Source organism: Hippocampus comes, unplaced genomic scaffold (genome assembly GCF_001891065.2).
Source record: "Hippocampus comes isolate QL1 unplaced genomic scaffold, H_comes_QL1_v1.1 scaffold118, whole genome shotgun sequence".
Lineage (NCBI taxonomy): Eukaryota > Metazoa > Chordata > Actinopteri > Syngnathiformes > Syngnathidae > Hippocampus > Hippocampus comes.
This window is the reverse complement of record NW_017805461.1, coordinates 1,836,479-1,860,572: the sequence shown is the minus strand read 5'-3', so window position 1 is coordinate 1,860,572 and position 24,094 is coordinate 1,836,479. Positions and strand designations below refer to the sequence as shown.

At 40.9% G+C, this 24,094-nt stretch overlaps 1 protein-coding gene across 4 annotated transcripts in view; it reads left to right on the top strand.

The window, feature by feature from the left end:
• Window positions 1-24,094, top strand: part of spock1 (SPARC (osteonectin), cwcv and kazal like domains proteoglycan 1) — a 92,659-nt gene that overhangs the window by 34,195 nt on the left and 34,370 nt on the right. For 3 of the 4 annotated variants that reach the window (XM_019874873.1, XM_019874872.1, XM_019874875.1), the window contains exons 3-4: window positions 7,315-7,323; window positions 9,863-9,908. In XM_019874873.1, coding sequence (XP_019730432.1) covers window positions 7,315-7,323; window positions 9,863-9,908 — 55 coding nt within the window. The remainder of the gene's footprint in view (window positions 1-7,314; window positions 7,324-9,862; window positions 9,909-24,094) is intronic. The other variant, XM_019874874.1, reaches the window with a different exon arrangement.

The window sequence follows — 24,094 nt, the reverse complement described above, 5'->3', positions numbered from 1 at the left end:
ATATACAATCCTTCGTGATGATCTTAAAAGTTAACACCCCTGACCCACCATGACAGCATTTACTATTTGCACATATCGTCTCAACTCTGGTACGGTTAAGGCTGGGCGCTATGGACAAGATTTCTTATATTGATATTCATGCCTGATGTGTCGATATGATAACAGGGTTAGGGCTATCACAAACACATTTTTGAAATCAACTATCAATATTCCATTGATTAATCGGGGAATAAAAACGCCACGCCACCACCAGCCTCTCCCATCGAACACAGCATCCGACCCTACCAACCATAGTGCAGTGGTGGCTGGCCAGGCCGACTTGTAGACACGCGTGTAAGTTCCTGTGTTCCCCTGACCCCCCGTCTCCAAGTGACCCCGGTGCCGCTTTGCAGTAATCTCATCAAACTCTAAATTTGACTTTTTAATAAAAACAATGGCCGTATAATCCCAGAATTGATTTCTGTTGCCAGAAGAGTGCTGTACACATCAGGCTGTTCGTGACAACAAATGTCCATGCAGAAACACGGAACATTGGTTCCCCGCATCACAATAAATAAATAAATGAATAAATAAAAATAAAGTTTTGGGTCCATCAATTTTTGTGGTCAACACAACCGAGTTGGTTGACTTTTTTTTCCCAGCCCGACCATGGGTTCAGTAAGATTCATATTGATATTTTTTCAAGAAAAAGTAAAATATCAACCCAAAAGCATGTGGAAACTTACTGAGAGTCATCAAGATTAGCGAAGTCAGCAAAAAATTCACATTGTACTGCAACTGTGCTTTAATGATACATAGCTTTATGCTACCACAGAAGAACATGGGCGATAATCATGAGAAAAGTGTGGATGTATTGAAAGGAGAAACTCGCTCCCATTTAAATGAATGAACCGGCAAGGCACACAGCTGTGCCCACCCCGCTCATGACACGCAAATGGCTGTTTCGCGTGTAGCTTTGTGTCTGCATTTCTCTCTCTCTCTCTCTCTCTCTCTCTCTCTCTCTCTCTCTCTCCCACCCTCTACTAGATGATCGTCACTAGCTGGCTGAAGCTATCGATTAGCGTCACACTCGAAAGCAGGCATGTGGTTGGTTGGCCTGAGCTGTAAAAGCAGTGTGAGAATGGAAAGTCCACATGACTGTCGTCTTGATTTTCGATATTAATATCTTGAATGTGAATGTGTTGAATTTCGGTCCAGAGAAGTAGCTATTTATACAAGCTATTAAAAAGTAAATTTTCCATAAAATGTTTCTCCGCCCATGATTTTGTAGCCAGTCCGGGTGGCTCAGTCTCCCATTGAGCCAGACCAAGTGGCCGTTTCCTAACCTGGCAGTTGGTGGTTTGATCCCTGGCCATTGCAGCCAAGTCGAAGTGTCTTTGAGCAAGATACTGAACCCCTAGTTGATCCTGGTGCTGTGTCACCAATAGATGAATGAGGTAACAGTGTAAAATGCTTTGAGTACCCGAGGTAGAAAAGCGTTGTACAAGTGACAGCCCATTTACCATTCAAGATATGCCATTATCAAGTGACGGCCCGTCAACATGAAATTATTGTCCTAAAGATAAGCAGAGATGCAGTGTTGTTGGATGTTTATTTTGTTTGCATTATGGGTTTGTTACTGTACAATGATAGGTACTGCAGTATATTTACAATAGACTACTCCACCATGTTAAAATGTCCTTGAGAATGCTTGCATCGCAAACACTTTTATACTTGAGACAGTTGCTTCCAGAGTAACGGGGAATTTATGTATTGAAGGTTGGACTCAGACTCCAATCTTGGCTAAAAACTTTATGAATACCCCTCATAACCTCATGCTATGAGTTTGAGTACCAGCAATCATGATAATTCCGTGTCAGGGCTTCAAAGTCACACTATATAATGGCTGAGCAAAGTAATCTGACAATTCATGAGTTTCCACATTAAACTCTCTTTATTAAAACTCATGATTATGTGTGGTGTGATCTTATAAACCCTTTGAATCATGTCACCTCTAACAGGCTTTCATTTGACTTGTAAAAAGCTGTTGCACATGAGATGATTTGAAGAGCACACCATACATCTTACTACGTTTAAAAACAACTGCTTCTTATACATTGTATTTAAATTTTGCGGGATTTTACGTGATATCTTACTTTTTGACTCAAATTCAAGATTCAAAGGTCTCGATTGTCAATTCGGAATATGTACAGAGCATACAGAGAATTGAAATTTCTCTCGCACCAAATTTTGGTCCTCAGTTTAGGCTATGCATGAACAATATTATAACCATGCCCAGCAGCAACAGATAATGCAGTCATACCTTTGCTTTTTCACTTTGTCCAAAACAGCAGATTATGAATATACAGATGTAATGTAGTCCTTTTTTTTTTTTTTTTTTTTTTTTTTTTTTTTTTTGTGCAAGTGGATGGGTTTCAGTCTAGTGACAGGGAAGTAGGGAGAGGTAGGGGAAAGAGTTCAGCATCCTGACAGGCTGATTTATGAAGCTGTTTGTTGTGGAATAGGCCTGGAGGCTTTGTACCTTCTTCCTGAAGTGGGAGTGTGACGGGTGGTTGGCATCGCCAGAAAAGCTGTTGGCGATGCGGATGTTGAAAATGTCTATGAGGGAGGGCACCAGCGATCTTGCTTGCCGTAATCGCTATGCGTTGCAGAGTCTTTCGGCAGGAGACTGTGCAGTTTGCAGTCTGGGCTTTACATCATACAGTGTTGACCTGGTAGAGAACATGATGGGAGGTGGTGGTCAAATCAGTTTTCAGAAGAAGTAAAGGAGTGTTTTAGCCTTACTGGTCAGCAGTGTGGTCTGGTCCAGTCTTGGCCAGGTGTCTTTTGAAAAAGAGACCAACCTGATGTAGTCAAGGTTACATTAAACAAGGAAAGACAAAAAAATGAGGTCCTTGGAGCTGGAGGTGCATCTGGTTTAAGAATAAATTATCGAAGGATAATCTTGTTTTTCATGTATCCGGCTGAAGTGTTTCAATCCGCACATCAGACTATTGAGGATTAAGATTTTTGAGGTAACTGCATCATCTAGGGTTCCGCTTTTGCTACGATGACCCAGTTGTTGAGACTTTTGCAAAAGAATGCAAAGATTGCGACGGAATGCAAAGTTATCAGTGAAACATTGAAGAGGGCTGTCACCTTACGTTCTCTGTAGGTAGGCGGCCTACCCAATGTTGTTTTTTAGTATAAATGTGGGCTGAAAATATTTTCCAAAGCAAGTATTTTATCTCACCTGACAACGCTCCCTCTTCAGAAGCACTCTCTACCTATCGGGCCATACCCGGAAAAGCCTGGTCGTCTTTGTGTTTGTGAAGTCTCGTGTTATCATGTGAGAGTTGCTCCTTGGAGGACGAGGTTTTTGACCGATGGTTAAAGAGAATCTTTATGTGTGTGAAGCTGTGTTGAGATTATTTTAGCACTCCACACACAAAACTGTTAAATGCCTACTTTTTTTGGTCTGCCAAATATAAAAAATATCTTTTAAGATTTGAAAATGACTTATGTGCGTACCTGGCCTAACTGTGCATATGAGTGCCATTTTCTTTCTTTTGATATTTTTCGTCAATGCGTGCAGTTTGAAGTGAGTGTTTGCACCGTTGTGGGTGTGAACACAGCTGACTTGCTTCTCAGCGAATGGACGCGACTCCTCTCATTTCCTTTAATTTCTCTTGAGCCAATGCAGGAGATTGATGTGTGCAAAGTACATTTATAAGGAACTTGGGTGAAGGAGTTGTTCCCATTTGTCAACCATCATGACTACCATACTGCGATTGGCTGGCAACCAGTTGATGGTGTACCCTGCCTACTGCCCGAAGACAGCTTGCATAGGTTCCAGCATGTCCCGTGACCCTTGTGAGGATAAGCGGATCAAAAAATGGATGGATGGATGGATGAATACCAGAAGTGAATAAACTCGACTCCTACTTCATAGGTTGATTTCAAGCATAAGGTTCACTCTAAAACTGACTTTATGTAAACAGGATCTTCACATGCACCACGGACTAATTGACAGGCTATTATCATTGAGTATGTTTTTTTATTTTACTGTATTTATTTATTTATTTATTTATTTATTTAGGTGTGACATCATTCATCAATCGTCAGCAAAACTGGTATCACTACTGGTGGAATGTCCACCTCTGTCAGACTTTGTCAATTGGGCTTTATTAAACATATTACAAAAAGTGCTCACATAATTTCTCACTTGAATATCTAAAAGGAATATCAAACTGTTACAAAAGGTCATGGACTTAACCATGCAGACAATAAGTCATAATTGCAGTGTGGGGGACTGCCCAAGTAAAATCAGCTTTGTAGTTTTATAATGAAGGAGTCCTAATTCAGACAACAGATGCTGCATTGCATTTTAAATCAAATTTTAATTGAAACATGGAGATGCATAAATAGTCCCATTTAAGTGTTTAACAAAATCATCATACGAATTAAGTGAAACTTAAAATGAACATTTGTCAAAATGAGCTCCTTTATTGGGAGCTTTGCTTTCAAATTCCAGCAGCACCTCCATCAAAGAATTGTTTAATAACAGGGTAGTTTTATCCCCTTGTATTCATGTTTAAGGATTGACATTGAGGTTGTGTCACGGCGAGTGAGATGGCCATTTCATGTTTTTTTAGATGGGCACATTGAAATATTAATAAGGGTCATGGGAAAGGAAAGGCCGTCTTTGAGACTGAATATTTGAAGAGAACCTGCACCTTCTGCAATAAAGACAGAAGAGGAAGAGGAAAACAATATTTGGACTCTTTTTTTCTTATGATGCAATGTCCTCACAAACTTAATTCGATGAGAATTGATTAAAAAACAACCTACCGTATTTATTCCACGTTATCTGATCATAGTTTCATATCAGTGTTCGGTTGTGCAAAAGAGAGCAGAAGACAGAAATTAGAGATATTGTGACATGCATTGTTGGATTTAGTTAACATACATGTCAGAAATGTGGGATGCTTTGATAGGAATGGCACGTGGCCATCGTGCTAAGCATCATATAGCCATGAGGCTAATGTGAGGCAAAATACAAACTATCTGCTAAAATTAGACGTTTTCAACTATTCCAGGTCAAGTGAGGAGGGCCCCGCCAAGGGCCCTCCGTCATCTGTCAAAACAAATCGCTGATGCACATCGTCATGTGTGAACATGTTATACATCTTTTAAAAGCTGAATTTCTGGAGATTTGAATGGTACCGTACATGTTACAATTGTCAAGTTTGAACCGAAGCTTGGGGAGACTTAAGCTTTGATCCTGTAGTGTTTTCAAGTCCTAATCAACATTCGAAATCCATTTTCAAGGCAGATATTGTGAAAAGAAATTAGACGAACATAAGATTCGCCTTTTTTGTCTGTTTTCGAACATCCATAGTTCAGTGACAGGAGCACTTACACAGATTCTTACTGTACAGGAGAAATATTCATAATGTGACATTTTGAATATTTCAAAAAGTGACCAAAACTATGCTGATACTCCAAATGGTTCAAGAATAGCTAAAACTTTACTTTAGGTGCACCTTTCCATCGGCGTTTTTGGCAAAGTTGCCCTCGGTTTAAAAACTCAAACAATCTTGGTTTTATTTCTGCTCGTCTTGGCACACTAGCAGTTAGATGTGTTTGAATTGTGTTGGGATCGTAGTTGTTTATGGCGGCCACTTTTTTTGTGATTGTGTTATGTTTTTCAGGAGGTGCGGCCCTATGATATGCATGGAAGGTTTTGCCAAAACCTGTGGGTTTTTTTGCCACTACATCAAAAGTTTCTCTCTGACTAAAAGAAATACAATACAGTACATTTAATTAATAAGACGACATCCACCGGTCCCACAAAACTGTTTGATTTGAATTTGGAGAATATTAGATGACTAGATTTCAGCTCATGATTTTTATTTACTACTACATCTCGTAGTTGTGTTTAACTTGCTTGGTGCTATTATCTTGAATTCACTCAACATTATTACATTGGATTTATTAATCGTTAAATGTAGGAAAGATAATTACATTGAAATTATTAAATGTCATCATGTTGCATTTACCTGGCATTGTTAGATTTAATTCACCAATGATTGTTAGGTTGAATTTACTAACCATCATTAATTTGAATTTATTTAACACCATTTTGTTGCATTTACTCACATCACCGATGTTAAATATACTTGACACACATTTTTGTGGTACTGGCTTTAAACAAATTCCACAAAAGTCAATTCATGGTATTCATTTATTTCAAATAACAGGCCAAAACAAGCCTCAAGTTCTTTGAGTGTCTGACTGCGTATGTCTGCCTGTCTGACTCTGTGTCTGTGTTTGTCTCCGTGGCTTTCTGTAAAATATCCATATGTAAACAAACAAAATGTGCTAAGCACTGGCCTTAAATGATTTATGTGTTTATATGCATCTGTTCCTGTCTGACGACATCAACGAAAATCTGCACAGCGCTCCAGACCATACGTTCGGTTCAGTAATGGAGGCCGTCAGGTGGATGCAAAATGCGGTGTGACAAAGTTGATTTTCTTAAGTGACTATGTCACCTACATTTCATTAAACAATATTCAATATTCCCTTGTTATTATTAACATAGCTATCATTTACTGATTCGGAAAAAGCAAACCCACAAAAAACAAACACAATTCGGTCTGGTCCTACCGTTTCAAACTTAGCTTCTCCTCCCAATCACGTGATGGAAATCCATCTAGTCATTCGGAATCGCTACTGACTGAATGAAAATTCTAATAAGTGGACGCTAGGATTTCGAGCAAGCTCACATGCGCATATGATTCATCATCCCCAAAAGTGGCAAAATAACACTTTGGGGGATTTTGACCATTGTTGGAAAGATGATGAATTTGAATACAGTCACGTTGATGTGCAGATATGAGTCCCAAGAATAAGCTGACCAAAAACTCAATGTCTGTAGGCATGACACACTTTTGCATTGTAACCGAATTATCTAACCAATGACTCACATTGATATGGAGGAATAACCGTCAGCATCGTACAAAGCACGGTGTCTGTCTTCCTGGCCATATTTCTCTCCTCTTTTCTTTGTCTTTGTGCCGCTCCCCTCTCTGAGCCTCTCCGATTGCAGTTCAAATTGCATGCCACATAAAATAGGGCTGTGAGTGCAAGTGTGTCTCAGTCTGCTCCCTCTTGCTATTCCCCCACCTTTCTGATTCATGTTCAATGAATCTCTCGTCAAATGCAATACCCAGAATGGGTACTATCTGAAATGGACATCAAAACCTCTGCCATTATCACTGACCTCTCTTTTTCTTTTCTCTCTCCCATCGACTCTGCAATCATTTAAAGGAGGCAGAGGTAAGTTGGTCCATTATCTTTGTAATATCATAATTCAGAGGTATGTCGAAACTCAGCAGGCCCTGCGGTATTATTCCGGCCGGCTCTTACAATAAGGCTGGCTGTAGAGCTGGAGAGGTGTTTTTCATTTGAGTGCAAAACAGATTCAGCCTCAACCATTAGAGAAATAGTTCAATTCCAAGGATGATGTCCATCAACATTTAGCATTATTATGAAGGATCGTTAGCTATCGGTCAGACACATAATTTCCTTAATTGAGTGAATTCCCATGTTAGCGCTTAATAGAGGGAACGTTAATTTTACTATGCCTTACATTAGTGGTTTGGATCATAACATTTTTGGGACGTGATGCGATTTACTCACCAGCTGCGTTCGTGAGGTCAGACAACATTTGAAAGGGTGTTGAAGCGCGGCTCATTTGGTTTCTCTCATCCAAAAAAGGTGGTGAATTTGTGGAGCAGAATGGTAATACTTTCTCGGAGTTAGAAAAACATGGCTCCACTACCATGCTATAAAATATATGGACTTTACAATTAAGAAGTTTCCAACTTTCCAACACATCTCCAACAATTATTTTATTGCATCTTCACAGACATTAATGTTCCTCTGGCCAGTGTCTACCTCTGCAAGTAGCGGCCTTTTACTTTGTAAAGTAAAACCCTTAACGGCACTAAAAATGATTTAAATAAATACCCACATGGCTACTGCCACTGGTACAACAGTGGACTACTCTGGAAAGAAAAAAAAAATGTTCACTGACTGCATGGTAGCTTTCAAAAAAAAAATACAGGTGCACAAATAATGCGAAACAAACCTCACTTTATATAGTTTATGGCTGATTTGAACCCAAAATAAGCGGTTCTGAAAATAGATGAATGGCTATTTTTTCAGGCAATGGAACCTAGATCATACTGGACGATTTTGTGCGAAAATATTTTGAAAAAAATCTGGAATTTTGACTCAAGGTTGAAGGCCTTAGTGTAAACTCTAATTTAAAGACATCCTATTCTATAGGTATGAATAATTCATTTGTAATTGTGAGTGGTGGATGTAAAACAAGCGTGTCGGCCTCACAGTGCAGAGGTGCAGGGTTCAATTCCGGCTTCGGCCTGCCTGTGTGGAGTTTGCCTGTTCTCCCCGTGCCTGTGTAGGTTTTCTCTGGGTACTCCGTTTTCCTCCCACATTCCAAAAACATGCGTGGCAGGTTGATGGAACACTCGAAATTGTCCCAAAGTGTGAATGTGAGTGCGAATGGTTGTTTGCCTTTGTGTGCCCTGCGATTGGCTGGCAATCAGTTCAGGGTGTCCTCCGCCTACTGCCCAAAGATGGCTGGGATAGGCTCCAGCACCCCCCGTGGCCCTTGTGAGGAGAAAGCAGATCGGAAAATGGATGGATGGATGGATACGTTTAATGAAAACATACACCGTATTGTCCACACTATAAGGCACTTTGGTGTTTAAGGTGCACCTTCAATGAATGGCTTATTTTAAAACTGTTTTCATATATAGGGTGCACTGTATTGTAAGGTGCGTAGTCTAATAGTGGCTGCGGTTGCGTTATGGTTGCCAGCCGATCGCAGGGCACACATTGATGAATAACCTCTCGTGCTCATAATCACACCTGGGGAGAATTTAGAGTTAGTCAGTCGTTGTGGATGTCCATCTGTCACATGTGAGCGGCACTGTCTGTTGACTAACTTCGACAACTCGAAAACCTCTGTCTTTATCTTCGGTGAAGCTACTTGTGACATCTGTTTTCATGTTGGTATTTCATATCGTGGTTCGAGTATCTGTACCATCTTCCTCAACCGTGGCTTTTTCATGAAACTATGTGGTTGAATGTCCCGACAAATGAATGCGGGCAGAGACCCCGTTATCTTCTGTGCCCACACAGAGCTCGGTGGCAGTTTAGCGGCAAATTTTCAAAATGACCCGAAATGACTTTTAAACTCTAAAGTAGAAGGGGGTCACTTCAGCTTGCTACTGCTTGCTTTTGTCCCCGTGTTGTTGTCTGGTTGAACACTGCTTTCATCCAGACAATGCGAATCACATTCAAAGCGTCCCCTACTGGGCAGGAGGCAAATCGATTCAGGGCATTTGCTCAATCAATATTGAATTGTAGTTGGAAGTTATTGAATCAATACTGGATTGCAAGAAGTATTACAGTGCACTGATGAATCGTTATTTTTACCCACCCCTAATTCTTGGCCAGGTTCTTTGTTGTGGGAATTGAATGTGTGTTTTTATTTTCATTTTATAGTAGCAAGAAAATATCATCTTAGTTGTGTTGACATTTATTGGAGTTATAAAATAATAACTACACTTGTTAACTACTCTTGTCACGTGTGGCTCCTAAAAAGTATGATCTTTCCTATTTTAAAAATTTCCAATCGAGTCCATTTGTTTTTAATGCATTAAAATGGGAGTTGAAGCCAAGGAATGTGAAGTCCCCTGTAGGGGATGCACTGTTTGCCGGTTTACAAAATGTAATGTTCAACAGTGTGTTCTAACATAAATTTTCATGTTGTGTTTCCATTCAGGATGACTACTTCAAAAGCTGGGCACCTGCCAGGTCTCTAGACCAACGTGAGTCTTTGATATCAGCGGAATATGGAATTCAAGCTTGACTAACTATATTTGTAGACACTTTCAAACATACTGTTGTTAAGCTTAGCTTAAGACAAGCACAGGTCCCGCAGGCAGACACAATGATCTCAGTTCTGGTTTATTGTTCGGGCAGAGTGACAGGTCAAGGGGGCTACAACCACAGACAGTCAGAGAAACCAAACCAAGGTGTACTGGAGAGCTGAGCGCGACAACTGGGCAGCAAAGCGTATGCCAGGGAAGGTAGCTGACAAACTGGCAACGGGTGGCTTTTCAGTCGGGCCCTTCCGCTGCAGAGGAGAGTGTGACTGACGAGGGGAAGACTGGCAGGCGTGTTGGTGAGACAGGCACAATGATTGGGGAGATGCCCGGCCCACACTGAATTCAGGGAAAGGCAACCGAAAACAGAACAGAGGGGCGGGGCACACGGTGGAACACTGAGGACAGACACAATGTATTCTAACAACTGTAGATTTGTCACACCATTTTGGATTTTCAGTATACATTCTTAAATTTAAAAAAGCCACAGGGATACGGGTATTTTGCGGCTTAACACACAACACCGACGGAGCATATGCTGGACTACTGTGTAATAGTCTGCACACAATAGAATGGCATGGCAAGATGGATTTTTGGCTTTAACAGCATGTTGTACACACTTACTACGAAAAGAAACATTTAAGCCTTTCATTTATTATCTGCAGCTCACCTTTCCACAACACATTTGATACAAATGTCTATCAATATTTAAAATCAAGTCTTTACAAAACTTAATTTTGGCTTTATTTAATTTTGTGTACTGTTTGTAACCAAGTGGTTAAACTGCATCTGATCATGTTGTTGCTCGAATCCATAAGGCATTGTTTCAGGATGTACCATCATTAAGACTGGTTTTTAAATTATCATGTTATAATATGTTCAAAAGTATGTCATTGCCAGGAAAAGCATACATTGTGCTTTAGCATACCATCCAAACTGTAGCGTATAGTGTTATTTACGTGAATAGAGTAGAAATTTGGTGCGCTTCGATGATCAAGAAATGATGTTTGTTTATTAGTTTGAAACAGAAGCAGGTCTTTGATAGTCAACAAATGGACATCGACAGTTGTTGATTTGTGTTGACCATGGCTGAAATCTTTTTTTTTTTTTCTGTACAACTGTATACTCAGCCCCGCTATTCCTCACTGCCTTCAAAGCTCTTGAAGCTTTATCGTGACTTGGTCATCAGTACCTAATGTCTGTTTAGCATCAGATGTCATGCCACGCTTGTGGAGTTTAGATTATGCAATTAAGAAGCTCAAAGTGTGTGCACGCGTATGCTTGTGCGTGCCTCCACCCAAAACGGATTCAGTTTTTGCAACACACTCAAGTCTGCTACATCAATCACACTGAAGTGTTTAATGCTCTTAGACCTCGAGTAACTCTTGACTAAACTCAATTTTTTTCGACATTGGCTCATTCTTTCTGACACACCCACAAATGACAAGACTGATTGGATTTCATCTCTTGGAGCAGCATTAAAGAAATTTATAGGTATGCATATTCACTACAATAAAAGAACGACGTGCATATTTGTTCGGACCAGCTTCCTTCAGATATGGTGTCAAATAAGAATGTTATTAAATCACTGTCAATTGGGGAATTACAGACGCTTGTCAGAGAAATAAAAGATAGAAACGGAATTTCATTCTCATAACCAGGGACTAAGAATTTAATCACAAACCAAGACTTCTGAAACTCATGTCACAATTGTCAAGTGATATCGAAATACCATGCTGAATGTGTCTCATTGCAGAATTAAATTTCTATGACATATATATTTTTTTAACATTGACATGAGATGCAGTTATTAGTTCAAAACCATTTTTACCGAATTCTCGAGGCCAGGCTCCAACAACCTGTCCAGCATAATCTTTATTGTAATTTTGTTTACTATGAATTATACATTGTTTTTATGAGAATCACAACCCCTGCTCTAAAAAAAAACACCTAGCCGAAGGAAAAACAACCAATCAGTGACAGAAGGCGTGACCGACGGTGTGCCAATCATTATCCGTGCCCTTTCGGGCACACACCCCTTGGGCTCAGAAGCTTTGCTGAAACTATGGCAGAATATCCAGCGTGTAAACAACCATGGTCTCCTCTTCTTGGCAACTCTAAATAACAAATGATGAGCATTCACGTAACATTGCCTCCAATAAAATGTGTGAGTCTTATTTTTAGTTTGCTACTTACAGTATGAAGGAGATATGACGAACATGGGTTTTGTCAGCGACTCAGGGGTGAGGAATTAATGAAGTTAGGCTACATAGAAATCCTGCGAATAATTTTAACACTGCAACCCCCTTTATTTCTTATTTTTTTAATGTTAAATTGTTACTATGCCTTCAAGAAGGTACGATTAATAAAATATCTAGTGTATGTACACTTTTAGCTGCATCTATGCAAAATGACAACATCTCTTTTAAAACTTTCACCATTGAGTATTTTAGTACCTGTGAGGAGCCGACATCTAGTGAACCATCAAAAACGTGGATGTTGTTTGCTCTGCAACAAAACAGTTTTACAAGGGGCAAACTATTTCTTGGTCGCTTGTGATGTTTTGTCCATGTGACAACTACAATTTAATTTTATGGGATTAGAAATATAAAGTAGGTTTTTGTGGGGAGGATAAAGCAACATTCTGTACCAACGTGCCAAAAGAAATGCTCCTCAATCTTGTTTGATTTTTCCATTCTCCTGCAGCACTACAATGCCTCCCTTGCTGCAGAGCTAGTATGACCGTTCTGTTACTGGCACACTCACAATTCCACCATGCAGTTACTCTCATGCAAACAGTCCTCTGGAGAGTAATGGAAAGGAAAACTATTAGGCGGCAAAAGAATAAAGGAAATCAATCTGACAATTTGGGAACAATTGGTACACTTTTGGGCCGGCATTGCTTCTCATGAAGTTAATTTTCACCCAGCCGGTGTGGGACAATTTTCCCTGCCAACTCACAGCCATTGAGAGCAAAAGAGTATTTGTGATACAAGACACAATTTGAAAAATATTGACGTCCTTGTGCTCAACAAAGCCAAACTTGTCAAAAACATTGGTAAATAGTATGTAAATAAGCCAGTAAATCAAGGCATCTGCTATGTTTGGATGTCTAGAAGCTGAAATTACTGCAGAATATTTTTCACAATCTGCAGTGAGTATAAAGTTTACACACATCTCCTCAAATGCCAATGTTTTGTCACATGAAAAATGAGGTTGCCCTCTATGAGCCCTCACCTTATTGTGGTGGAGGGATTTGTGTGTTGTACTGATCCTAGAAGCTACGTTGTCTGGGGCTTCATGCCCCTGGCAGAGTCACCTAACAGGTCCAATGTGAGAGACCAGAATAAGAATGGCTAAGATGAATGAATAAAAATAATGGATTCATTTTACCGTTACCCAGATGTGGGTCAACGGGCTCTCTGTCTGGAGCCAGGCATGGAGGAGGGGCTCAAAGGCGCACATATGGTGGCCAGGCCGGCACGACATGGGGCCTTGCCAAGCACAGCCCAAAAAGACAAGATTGGTCTACCTTGTCATGGGCTCACCATCTCTGAGAGGGGCCAAAAGGCTTGGATGCAAATGGCGGTCCGATCCCCGGCTCCTGTAGCTGGCTCTGAGGATGTGGAATGTCACCTCTGTGTCGAGGAAGGAGCCCGAGCTGGTGTGCGAGGCAGACGTTTCGATGAGATTTATTCGGATTTGCCTTCACACACCTTGGGCTCTGGGACCAGTCTTCTTGAGACATGTTGGACTGTCTTCCACTCTGTAATTGCCCTCTGTGAGAGATGCAGAAAAGGTGTGGGCCTACTTATTGCCACCTGGCTTAGCGCCTGTACTTTGGGATTCACGCCAGCTGACGAGAGGGAAGCCACCTTCTGCCTTCGGGTGGGAGTGGGCAGGTCCTGACTTCAATGCTCACATGGGCAATGACAGTGAGACCTGGAAGAGTCTGATTAGGAGGAATGCCTGCCACCACCACCCTGAAATCAGAAACGTGAGTGGTGCTCTCTTTATTGGACTTCTGTTTTCGTCACGGATTGTCCATAATGAACATGTTCAATCATCAAGGTGTCCACGCACGTGTACTTTGCACCAGGACACTCTAGGCCACCGTTGGATGACTGCCTTTGCGGTCGTGACATTGGATTTGCGTCTGCATTTCGTGGATCACTTGGGTGATCTGGCCTGCGGAACTCCGGCACTGGCTGGCCAAGCACAACGCAGCTTTGGTTGTTGCAAGCGCAACAATTCGGGCACGGGAGGAATTTGGTGAGGCCATGCAAAACGACTTTGAGGAAATTCTGGTTGGACCATTCGACAGGTCATGAGGGGGGGGAACCAGTGTACCATTAACACTGTGGAGAGTGGAGATGGGGTGTGGCTGACTAGGCATGGGCCGGTATTACATTCTGATGATAGGTATTATAGCTGTGAGCAAAAATATCACGGTATCACAGTTTCAAAATTACAGCATTACATGTCCTTTTTTTTGAAGCATTTGGTACATTAAGAAATGTGTGCTGTGTAATGATTAAATTAATAAATAAAAAATAAATGCATATCAACATTCTTAGCAAGTCACACTGAAAAAAATGGTGTGTTGATTTTACCCCGTTTTATTTCATCAGGTGGTTGCACAAAATAAAATCTCGATCCAGATACATTATTTTAAGAGAAAAAATGTATCCAGATCCAGATGCTTTTATTTTGTACAATCACTGAAATAAAATTGAGTAAATTCAAGATAAAACTGTTTCCAGCACACAGTGTCCCATCAATGATGAGCTATTTTTAGAACAGACCCTTGGACTACTGGCACCTACATGTACATGTACGCTTTTTTTTTTGTTTTTTATAAAGGACAGTGCAAAGGCACATGTATAACTCTGTCTGTCTTTCATCTAACCTCCCTCCTCCCACATGCTCCCTTCGTCCACCCTCAACTACTTGCAGAGGAGAAAAAAAGTTAATTGGAGGCAATTAACTTCAGCGGGGCTGCTCATTTACTCAACTCTGCAAGCAGCCCATCATTGCATGCGCTGCTTGGAAGTCCCATCAAAAAATGAAAACACAAGCTCATTACTGGTGACACACACTATTAGCAGATATTATAACCTTGACTTTTTAGAACCAGAGTAAATTGTCAAACCGGGTATTTTCCCATACCTACTGTCGACCTCGACTCGGGACAGTGTGAGTCGGTGGGGAGAATACGACTGTTCCCCTAACATGCTTTTCTGAGGCAGTTAAAAAGCTCCTCGGTGGCAGGGCCTCAGGGGTGGTTGAGATTCGCCCCCAGTTATTAAAGGCTCCAGATGTTGTCGGGCTATTTTGGTTGACATGCCTCTACAACACTAGAGGGACATCGGGGATGGTCCAGTGACAGGGTGGTGGTGCCTCTTTTAAAGAAGGAGGACCGGAGAGAGAAAGTTAAAAAAGGGACATTCTTGTGAGACCGTGAAGATGACATGGGACAGCCGTTTGCTTTTGTGACGTCTTTTTACATGGTGGTGGCTCAGCATGACAGAGGACTTTAAAATGAACGGCTGCTTTCGGTTCCGTGTTTATACTGTTTTCATCAATGCCACCGAAATAAATTAGTGATATATATATATATATATATATATTTTTTTTTTTGCATATTACATAAGCAATTTCACAGATTTTTTTTTTTTTTTTTGGGTGGTGGTGTGTTGCTGTGAGTGTGCTGTGGTAGATGAGAGCAATATGAGGTATAATACAACTTGAATGAAGTTGGCGCTCTTTTGATTTCCTGAAAAGTAGTCAATTTGACAGTATGAGGATTCCGCTGGACAGTGACAAAATATTTTATCATGTACTGTATATGCCAATGATTAAATTCTATAGTGTTCGACACCTATCACTCATCTGTCAATTCCCCTGAAAGTTTTTGAGGAACTTCAAAGTGCCATTTAAAAAAAAATGTGTTCAGATAAATAAATTTGACAAATTCATAGCATCTCACAATATACCACAAGACACCTTTGCATCTGGCTGTATCTAAGAACTAACGCTAAAATTTCACATTACCATGCTTGCTGCAAAGTTATGGCAGAAAATTGGGTATCGACAGAATAAAGAAACTAAGATTTGCTTTATTTTAGAGCAAATTGAATATTAAGGCTGTTTTTCTGTGCCCTGGATGACAGCGACGCTGTCTTTAGAAAGGCATCCACATCCACTTTCACCGCTCTAGGTTCAGTTTATCACTCTGCACTCAGTTGCGTTTGAGTATGTATGAGCGCGTGTGGTCAAATTATATAATTCAAATTAAAATGCCAAGTGTGACCACAACACTTGGCGGCAGGTCAATACACCTGAAAGGATACTGGGATCATTCACCGCCTGCTGATCGAGTTTGACTAATGAATCACTTGTCGCCCTTGGAGACTAATCAGTTGCTACAAGGTTGATGGAGGAAAATCCAGTCCCTTGATGAATTAGTTAGTGATTAATGCATCTCTGGATAAAATCGAATGAAATCAGTTGACTTGTTGGTGGTACTGAATTGTAAGCAGTTATGTCCCCTGTTGGTAAATGAAATGTTTTTAATTGTTCTTAACTTTCTTTCTAATTGTCTTTAGATGCAGTACATGGGATCGCAACAAAACAGCCTCTTCAAAAAGTCTGAATACCAATCATCCAATGCCCATGTGATATACTGTGTGTTAAATACATTAACAGAAACTAGATGAAAACTCGACGGACATTTTTCAACCGGACAAAAACTAAACTAGACGAGACTAAAACCTCGGTTAATTAACAAATACTTCATTTTTATGGCCCGATGAAGACGAGACAAAAATTTAGGTCATTAAAAAAAAAAAAAAAAAAAAAAAAGATGTGCGAACAACCTACGAGCAAGGACGATTGAAGGCGCTCGCCATTGAACAATTTCCAAGCCTGGCTCGAGAGAGCGACCCTGGTGACCCGCGTTCAAGCAAGGTTTAAAACGTTGTCTATTCGTTTTAATCATCATGAGGTCTGTCGTGCAATACACAAACCCACGATAAGGTGGCGACTCAGGGAGGAGATGCTGGCGCAATAAGTCTTTCTCTGTGTTGCTTTCATTTCTTCTTCTTCTTCTTCTCCTTTCGGCACGTCCCTATTCAGGGGTCGCCACAGCGAGTCAGTAATTTCCATCCGCCCCTGTAAACCGTCCTACCAACTCGCATGGTCGTCTTGGCAAAAGTTTTACGCCGGATGCCATTCCTGACGCAACCCTCCCCATTTTTCCGGGCTTGGGACCGGCACTGGGGAACAGTGCACCCCCAGGGGAGGGCACTGCCCCCCAGCGGCTGGGTTCTCTGTGTTGCTTTCATTTAATACATTTTTTTTCCATTGAATATCTGTGATTTTTGAATGTCCCACATACTACTCTTCAAACTACAGTGTGTGATAACTTTTTATAGTCCATGCACAGGTTATTTGATGAATCCACATGTAAAGCATCGCAAATATCATATTTTCTACCATAACAGATGAGTAAATAAGACACAATGTATGGATAGATACAGTAAATAGTCATCGTTTACCCGTTGAACTGGGAGACTGACTTGTATTTTGTTTTGACTGTTCACCAACTCTCTAGAAATAGTTCTGCTTTCCAGTAAAAGTAGAAATGGAAAAAATGTATTTGTGTATTTGTGTTATTATTATTGAGCCTATTGTCATGCTCCGGCTTGAAGCATCTTTCTGTTTTGAAAATTGATTTGCGACACATAAAATCTCTCAACCCTTCAACGTTTGGGCATGCCTTCGTAACCATCATAGCCAACATTCACAAAATATTTCTGTTCCCATAGAAACAGCTCAGTGACCTATTTGGTGGTACCAGGTTGTTAACCTGTTCGGTCTTTGTAAATGTTATGCGACGACACAGACGTCTACCTCGCTGCAAGAAGATGTGTGTGTGTGTGTGTGTGTGTGTGTGTGTGTGTGTGTGTGTGTGTATGTGGGGGGGGGGGGTGTCACAGCAGGCCATATTGCCCAAAATCAAATATTAAATTATGATGTGCATTTCTTTCGGTCAATGAGAACATTGTTTTTAGTACGGCACAGCTGATATACTCCAAACATTGGTCAATACAGCAGGTCAAGGCATTACATATCCAAACCACATAGAATATAGCAATCTTGTTTAAATGTAACCTTTCATCAATAGCAGAGATGTTATGAATAATAATGCGACTTAGAATGAAAATCATGCTGTAGGTCATCCTCGATTTAGCCCACTCGCCAGAATGGAAATCTGTGGTTGGCTGCTGCCATCATAGCAAATGGATAAGACATGTTAGCCCCTCTTTGTGAACCGTGCGCCTGGAAAAATTACTCGTCATGGCTTGTTCTACACTGGATTTCTGATGAACTCATACCTAATTACTCATACTCACTGTAGCATTTGGCTTTATCTATAGGAACTACATTCATATTTATCTGCCATTTTCTCCTTTATTTTCTGCTCCATGCACATTGGCAATCTTTGCAGATTTGCCCCGAAAAGGCCTTCAAAGCAGATGCATGGTCAAGAGGTTTGGAAGAATCCTTGGCAGGAGATATAACCGTTGCACTGTGAACAAGACAAATACCCAAATCAGTATTCTAGGCTGCTGCGTTCTGGTTTCTTTTATATCAGCTTGCCCAACAGATTTGTGAGTTTGTGATTGCAACGCATTATCCAGGGATGGGAGTCAAAGGGAGGATTGCAAATAGCAGGAAGCCATTATCACAGCCAGTGCAGGAAGGCAGAGGAGACTAAAACTGGCACTGAGAGACTGCTTGAGGACACAGCGGAGACACACAAAAGACGGGCTAGTTTAAAGACACAATAAAGTTCATCCAAGGTCAGTTTTCAGGTGTTTACCACTCCTTGGTTACCACACTTGATTCAATACTGTAGGTTACATGAATGAGTCATTGGATACCACAGTAATGATTTTGGCAACTCATAAGTAAGCCCTTTATGTTACCCCTCCAGTTGGCACAAATGAATGCAAAAACAAAGCATCGCAGCTTCCAAATTGCCAGTCAGCCTGATTGGACGTGACGTTTTCCTTTCCCGCCATTCTTGTTTTAGATTTCATCAGCTATTTCACTGATTCATTAACCTAGTGTCTGTCTGAATATACATATCTGCCCGCTCCCATTTCTAATCAGTCCCTCTCCCTGCAGACGAGCCTTTCTAACTCGCCGTCTGCTTCTTAATACAATGCATTGTGGCATATCCATCGTTGATCCGCTGAGCACGGAGCTAAAAGAATTAGAAAGAGAGAAACTGATAAGAGAAGACACAGATCAGATAACAAACAATGAGCACATAGTGTGGCTGTACAGAGCAGAGTGTGAGCTGAAATGAGAACAGTTTTGGTGTCATGCGCACAGACTTTATAACTTGCTCTACAGGCAATCCTTTAGGCATCGTTTACCACTCTGATTTTAATGGCTTGTTGGCCACATCATAAAAAACAACTCCGTATCTAAGACCCTCTTATCTTGCTCTTTCAGAAGTGTAAGTGTGCAAGAGTGGAGTTAGGTTGCATGTACACAAAACTATTAGTTATACGTACGGAGAACTCAATGATTCTTGGAAATTGTATTTTGCTGGAATGCAGAGTTGGGGGGCTGGGAGGGAACGTCACAGAATGAATATTGTGAATTCAGATAAAGGGAAAGCCAAAAAGACTCTTCGCAAAGTATTAATACAACGTGTGATGAGCACTCAACTGCCAAGAGAAATTGAGATTGACTGATTATGTGCTGAGTAACAGCGGGTAAAGTCAGCCGTTCACGCCTGCACCTCCAGTTGTGAGTAACAGACAAAAACAGCTGGAAATTCAAGGCAAAGTGAAGCTTTGAATTATCGACAGTGCGTTTGTGTGCATGCCTGCGTGTGTTTATGTGCGTGCATGGGAGATGAACTCACTCGTGACTGTGTATTGATGTGTTTGGTCTCAGCCCACTGTGCCCCTCAGCCAAGAGACCCCAGTGATCATTGTAAATTAGGCTAAATAAACTGCAGAAAACAGACCGTCAATGCCTGCTGTCTTTGCCCCTCAGGCTGAATACTCGCATGTGGTAGTGACAGTTGCAAAGATTAAGAAGTTAACAGTGGGGGGAATACAACCAAGCTAACAAAAAGACCGAGAGCTTCGCTTTAGTCATGAGAACTCAAGAGATAAATGAATACAAGACCTAGAAAAAGAGAGAATAATGAAAACAATGGCTTGTTGACAGACAAAGTATCACAAAATCATTTGCTTTTTACTCATCCATTCATTATTGTCTATACTGCTTGTCCTAATCGGGATAACGAGGAACTGGAATATTTCCCAGATGATTCCGGAAGAAGGTGGACTTAACCCTAGACTGCTCACCACTCAGTCACAGGTATCACAGTATGTAGAGTCAGGCAACCATTCAATCTCAAATTCATGTCGTCATTGAGTGGGTACTTTTATCGAATCAAACTCAAATTCAGTCATTGAATAAATGCAAAATAAATGATCAGGCAGGCATTTCCCATAACACAACCGATGACAAACTCATTTTACTTCTGCTTTGCAACTTCAAACAGTAACATTTTTGCAAAACTTGAACTTTCCTTTGAAGGTCTAAACTGCATTTTTTATTTTTGCAAAGCTGACACAAATGGCAGCAAGAGCAGGGGGGCAAAAAAGTGCCGTAAGCATTCAATTGACCAAAAAAGTCAGCCCATTCGTGTCATGATCTCTTTTGTTGTCGAGATTGGATTTCTTTTTTTTTTTTTTTTTTTTTTTGTGAAGGTTCATCAGCCTGGTCTCTTGTGTCCACCAATCAGATCCCTCAGCCACCCGTGTCTTGACTAGGTGTTCCTCGTTGTCCGTTCAGTTTGCTTGTATTTAGTTCCTTGGTTTCTTTCAGTCCTCATCAGTTCATTGTTGCTTCTTTTTCTGTGTGGTCTTGTTCCCGGTTGTAGTCAGATGATGGAGATGAGGCCTCGTATAGCATCCTAGCATGTTAGGCAAACTGTATTGATACTGGGCCAGCGCGGTCCCTCTTTGGTGATTTCGTTTTGTTGTTGTTGTTTTTTTTTTTCTTCAGCACTTTCTAGCTTAAGAAAACAATGTCACAAGGCTTGAATGAGGCTGGTGCCCACCCCCCCCCAAAAAAAAAACAACCTGTGGAGACATTTATACATATTTACATTAAATATTAAAGTAATTAAATACAGCATATCACCTACTTTCAAAACGTTTTCTATGAAACTCTTTCTGTTTGGCAAGACTTATGCCTCATAATAAAATTCTGAATTGCCTCATCCAAGGGTGTCAAACCCACGCCCCACGGGTCAGATCAAGCCCACAAACGAGAAGATAATACGGGAAGTCTAAAAATAAGTACGGCTCGGCAGAATAAATAGTTGCCCCAAATTGGTTTGCATTTAAAAAAAATAAATAAATAAATAAGCATTGTGTAACATAAATCAAACATAAATGTGTGAAATATAACATATTAAACTACTGGTAACACAAATGTATGGCAGGATTAACGTCCTTATAACTTCATTAATTATATGTGCAGTCGCTGATGGTGTAGTGGTACACTCACCTGATTTGTGAGTGGGCAGCGTGGGATTGGTTCCCACTTAGCGACGGTGTCGATGTGGGTGTGAATGGTTGTGTGTCTCTTTATGTGCCCTGCGAATGATTGGCGACCAGTTCAGGGTGTAGTCCAAAGTCAGTTGGGATAGGCTCCCACACCCCCTGCAACCCTCTACACTTTAGAGGGTCGCGGGGGGTGTGGAGTCTACAGTGTAAGCGGTTTTGAGAATGGACGGCTGAATTAAATGTGTTGCACCACACAATGCATTCTGGGAACCCTGGATTTGTAAAATGAGTTGATATGACACGCCTGTGCCTACGGTGACATAAAAGCTTGTACTGGCAAAATGTTGCCACTTTCCATGTTCGTGATTGTCACAAAAACAAACAAAACATCTTTTCGAATGCATTGATCCACACGCTTTGGTGGTCACATAAAAGAAAGCTTCATGATAACCAGCTGTTTAATGACCAAGTTACAACCCATTTTTAATGCACATGCATTGCCTCTGATGTCTGGCACCAACATCTGTGAGTTGGGCCGCTACTTATCAGGGGATTTGAAGCGCTCATGCGTTTGTAACAAGATAATTGCTTAATTTCTGAAGTGATAAAATGTGAGAACCGTATTTTTCGGATTATAAGGCTCACCAGCCAAAAAATGCATAATTAAGAAGGAAAAAAACATATATAATTCGCACTGGAGTATAATCTCGCATTTTTGGGGGAAATTTATTTGATAAAATTCAACACCAAAAACATACATGTCATCTTGAACAGCAATTTAAAATAAAAATAAAATAGAGAACAACAGGCTGAATAAGTGTACGGTATACAGCAGTAACGTTACATGACTGACATGCCTGGTAATGTCAGTAACGACGTAACATATTAAGAGTTATTCAGATAACTCTAGCATAAAGAACATGCTAACAAGTTTACCAAACTATCAGTTTCACTCCAAATCACTAAATCCAATGAAATCTTCATCCTCGGTGTCACTTTTAAACAACTCCCCCAACTCGAGACGTAGACGATGCGCTGTTTCCTCTTCTTCGTCGCTTACGTCAGACTCATCGTCGATTTATCAACACAGGCCGAGAGCGACCTCTTGTGGTTTAATGTGAAAATAACATGTGAAATGACAGAATCATGTGTTAATAATTTCACACATAAGTCGCTCCAGAGTATTGTCGCACCCCCGGCCAAACTATGAAAAAAACTGCGACTTATAGTCCAGAAAATACGGTAACTACACTATTAGTATCCGGCTTTGTCACCACAAAGGTATTCACAATGGACAGGGTTTGTAATCTGGACATTTGTATTTCTGTTTTTATTGACTTTTGGCACGGCTCTTCACTAACATTTGCATTTTGTAGTACTGCTGCAGCCAACTTTTTCAGTTGGTCGCAGCAGCACTGACTTAGTCGCACCCTTTTTTGGGGTGGTACAGCGCGACCATATTTACTGATGTATAGTCATCTCACTTGGCACACCGTAGTTTCATATAATATAAAGAGTGACAGTGACTGAAGATATATTCTGAAAATATTTCAGGGTAACAACAATTTTGTTTGCAACAAGCACCAGCAGAGGCTTCACTCATGCGCTTGACACATGTTGGTATTGCCGCACGCATAGCCGTGAGTCTGTTCCAATTTTGCTTTTTTGTATTTTGTTTTTGGGACTTATGATAATTTTATAGTTTTGATTCCAAGTGGGGTGGCACCATGGTTGACTGGTTAGCATGTCCGCCTCACATTCCAGAGGTCAGGGATTCAATTCCGGACCCGGGCCTTCCTGTGTGGAGTTTGCAGGTTCTCCCCATGGCTGCATGGGTTTTCTCTGGGTACTGAGGTTTCCTCCCACATTCGAAAAACATTCGTGGTTGGTTAATTGAATGCTCTTAATTGTCCCAAGGTGAGATTTGCAGGGATAAGATTTTTCTGCGTTTTGGTGGGATTCCGCTTTTTTTCCAGTCAAAATGGACCTATTTTATATTGTATCAAATCCGTAAAAAAAATTCTGGGCTCCGGACTTGTCTTCGGCAGATTCGGGGCTCGTAATGTTTACTAGTAACATTTGCAAGCATCCATTTTGAATCCTGTTTTTATCGCGAAGCGTTAGTTTGTCGTTACTTCCTATACGGGCTAAAACCAATGTCTTGCTTGTTGTGATTGGTCGCTATCTCGGCAAATGCAAATCACAACCAATCCGTGTTCGCCTTCCGAAACCCCTTTCTCGCGAATGCGGAATGTTATCGAGACTCGCGACGAAGCTAAAGTGAGTCAGATAGATGCGGATCTGAAAAACACGTTTCGATGGGACTGGTTGGATAGAAAGCTGAGGGTGTCCCCAGTCGGAAACAGTAAAGAGGAACCATTGTGATTGTGTCGGATTTCGTGAAAAAGCTCGATGTCGCCCATAAAGCTCTGTGTACAGTGTGTGACGATGTCATTCTATACGGATCGAGAGGATGGAAAGCTTTACAGAGTCACGCAACCTCGGTGAAACACCGAAAAC